This window comes from Solanum stenotomum, unplaced genomic scaffold (genome assembly GCF_019186545.1).
Source record: "Solanum stenotomum isolate F172 unplaced genomic scaffold, ASM1918654v1 scaffold26089, whole genome shotgun sequence".
Classification (NCBI taxonomy): Eukaryota; Viridiplantae; Streptophyta; class Magnoliopsida; order Solanales; family Solanaceae; genus Solanum; species Solanum stenotomum.
Genome location: NW_026028874.1, coordinates 1 through 2,955, shown reverse-complemented (window position 1 = coordinate 2,955; position 2,955 = coordinate 1). Strand labels below are relative to the sequence as shown.

General features: G+C 31.6%; 1 protein-coding gene across 1 annotated transcript; it reads right to left on the bottom strand.

The window, feature by feature from the left end:
• Window positions 1-5: 5 nt before the first annotated feature.
• On the bottom strand, window positions 6-1,330 carry LOC125851473 (UDP-glycosyltransferase 74G1-like; the record flags this gene model as incomplete). The annotated part of the gene is made up of 3 exons (XM_049531258.1): window positions 685-1,330; window positions 211-514; window positions 6-175 (listed from the first exon to the last, which is right to left on the bottom strand). Coding segments are annotated over exons 1-3 (1,119 nt in total), but the record flags the coding sequence as incomplete, so codon positions are not given.
• Between the last annotated feature and the right edge of the window lie 1,625 nt (window positions 1,331-2,955).

The window sequence follows — 2,955 nt, the reverse complement described above, 5'->3', positions numbered from 1 at the left end:
ACATCTTTCACAAGTTTTGCATTTGTTGTTTGATCTGTCCATTGTGGCATTGTTACCATTGGCACTCCCAAACTAATTGCTTCTAGAGTCGAATTCCACCCACAGTGTGTCAGAAAACACCCTGTTGATTCATGTTCCAACACTTGTAATTGTGGACACCATGACACCACTAGTCCTNTGGACACCATGACACCACTAAACCTTTTTCACTTGTTAATTCCTCTAAAAAGTTCTTGGGAAGTTTGGGTTCTTCAGAGGACCTAACTACCCACAAGAACCTCTTGTTGCTATNTTCTATTTGCTCAGCTTCTACTATGGCTAAACTTCCAAATGATACATACACCACTGAGCTAATTGGCTGATGATTTAACCAATTCAGGCATTCATTTGTCATTGGCTTGAAGATACTAAGACCATACTCTTTGTCATCATGTAGCCTCTTGTCTAAGTACATTGATGGTATTGTTGGTCCAATTGTCTTTATTGGATATATCTTGGACATCCAATCAATTACCTACATGACAAACAATAAAAACAAAATAAGATGTATCTTGAATCTCTTGATTTTTTTTTTTAAAGAGATGATTTTGTCAGTTCATTTTTTATAACAACCTTAATGAACAAATGATTTTGTCAGTTCATTTTTTGTATAACTTCGATTAAACATCTATATAAATATGTTACCTCTTTCTCCAACTCATAGAAGCTGTTGATTAGAACCCAATCAACTTTGTCAAGATTTGAGAATTGATTTACCATCATTTCAATTATTCTTTCTGCTTCAGGCCTAAAAACAAAAGAAGGTACATCTGATGCCTCAATTGGACTTGAAAATCCAGGAATTATGATTTCTTTATCATTTTGAGTAGGTGGAAATTTTATTACCCCTTTATGTACATGATAATAAATGTTATCCACTGCACAATTTTGTGTGAAAAATGCAGCACTAACTAATCCAAATTTTGTTGCCACTTCAACAGCCCAATTAAGGTATGGATCATATACTATGCAATTTACAGGACATCCACTATTTGCCAATTTTTGTATAAGCTGAGACAGAGTATCCGAGCCAACTTCTTTGAATCGTGTAACATAGGCCACGAAAGATCCTGCTTGATCGCGACCACCATCATCATAGCCATCAGATATGGCCTCGATTGACACTGAAGTTGTTAATTCTTTCATGTTTTTCAACAAGTATTTTGTGGTTGCTATAGTGATTTTAACACGTTTGGATTGTAAACGTTTGGAAAATTGGAGCATTGGGTTGATATGACCTTGGACTGGATATGGCAAAATCAAACAGTGAGCTTTGTGACTAGTAGTCATCTTTTGCAACTTCTCAATTGATGGTCTAAAAGGAGTTAGATTTCACAAATGATCTCTTAACTAATACTTAGTAATTATCTCAGACAATTATTTTATTAGTTGAAGGATGAGAAAATCCTATGGTGAAAATGTGGTTCTTATACTATAAGTTATACAATTTTTTATATTAATTTTAGGAAAAAATATATCATAGAAATTAATCAAAATTTATGTAATTTAACTTTCTCGAGAAACGAATTATGATAAGTAATTCAAAATGTGTCTATTAGTACCTAAGAATATGGTCCATATTGCCAAAGTAAGTTTGTTGTTACCAATTATTGGGGTCATTTTCTTTGAAATACAAACAATTTATTGTTTGGTGTTAAATTATCGAAAAATAGTTTCAGCTCGAGATATATTTTGGATGCCTTGAAAAATATTTTCTTTGTAAAATAATTTTTAGTAAAAAGTGAGTTTTGTAATTTTTTTTTTCCGATACGTAAGTAAAAATTATTATTTTGAAAGTGTTTATATATCATTTACACAAATACTATGAGATGTTGTAGGACGACTATACAAACCTTAAAATAAATAGTAGCCTTAGGCACGGGGACTTTTTTAAAGCAATAATAAGTTAAAGATATTTTTTAAAAGAAATATTGAGTTTATAGTAAAAAATATAAAATTTTCATATAAGAAGAGTAAATTATTAAAAGTTTAACAAATCTAGTGTCTAATGTAGTGTGCTCAATGTAGGGGAACGTGCACAAGAAAGACTTTAAGGTTCTGGTTTTGACTTTTTACTTAGGAGTAGTATTTACTTTTTATATAATAATTTATCTTTAAAAGGAAAAAACATATTTACTACAATTTGTATGTGGAGTGATATTCACAAATCACAATATATTGGTATATTTATTGTGTATATCGTTTACATATCAGTAATCAATGTATATACCATTATTCAACCGTAGTCATACTTGTCTTACTAATAAATAATTTTATACCAAATTTCAAGTCAGATACATCAAGATATATGAATTTTTGCTACCAAATACACTCTAAAACACAAATACATGAGGGGGAGGCGAACGAGAGAGGGAGAAAGGCGAGCGACATAGGAGGGAGGCGAGCGAGAGTGTTAGTGTATCCCAAATACATGCAAATTACACTAAATACATATATCTGGGATACCAAATGTCACTATATCAAGAATGATCTTTAGTAGTAATTAATTAACGGCAATAACTCAATTGCCACTAAATATGTTTTTTTAGCGGCAATTAACACTCTTTGAATATGTCCCTAATGCCTTTAACGACATTAAATCTAATGATACTTAACTAATGCCGGTAAAGATTTTAGTACTCTTTATTAATATGTCTATTTATTGCCGTTAAAAATTATTTTTGTTGTAGTGTGCATTCGTGATACATTCTAAAATACAAATATATATAAGGAGGAAGCAAGTGAGAGAGGGAGAGAGGCAAGCAAGATTGGAGATAGATGAGTGAGAGAGTCAGTGTATCACACACACATATGAATTCACTTATATTTAATGGAAAATGTCCTAAAATACCCCTCAACTATGTGAATTAGTACAAAATTACCCTTCTTTCTACTTTTCGTGCCTAAAGTACCCTT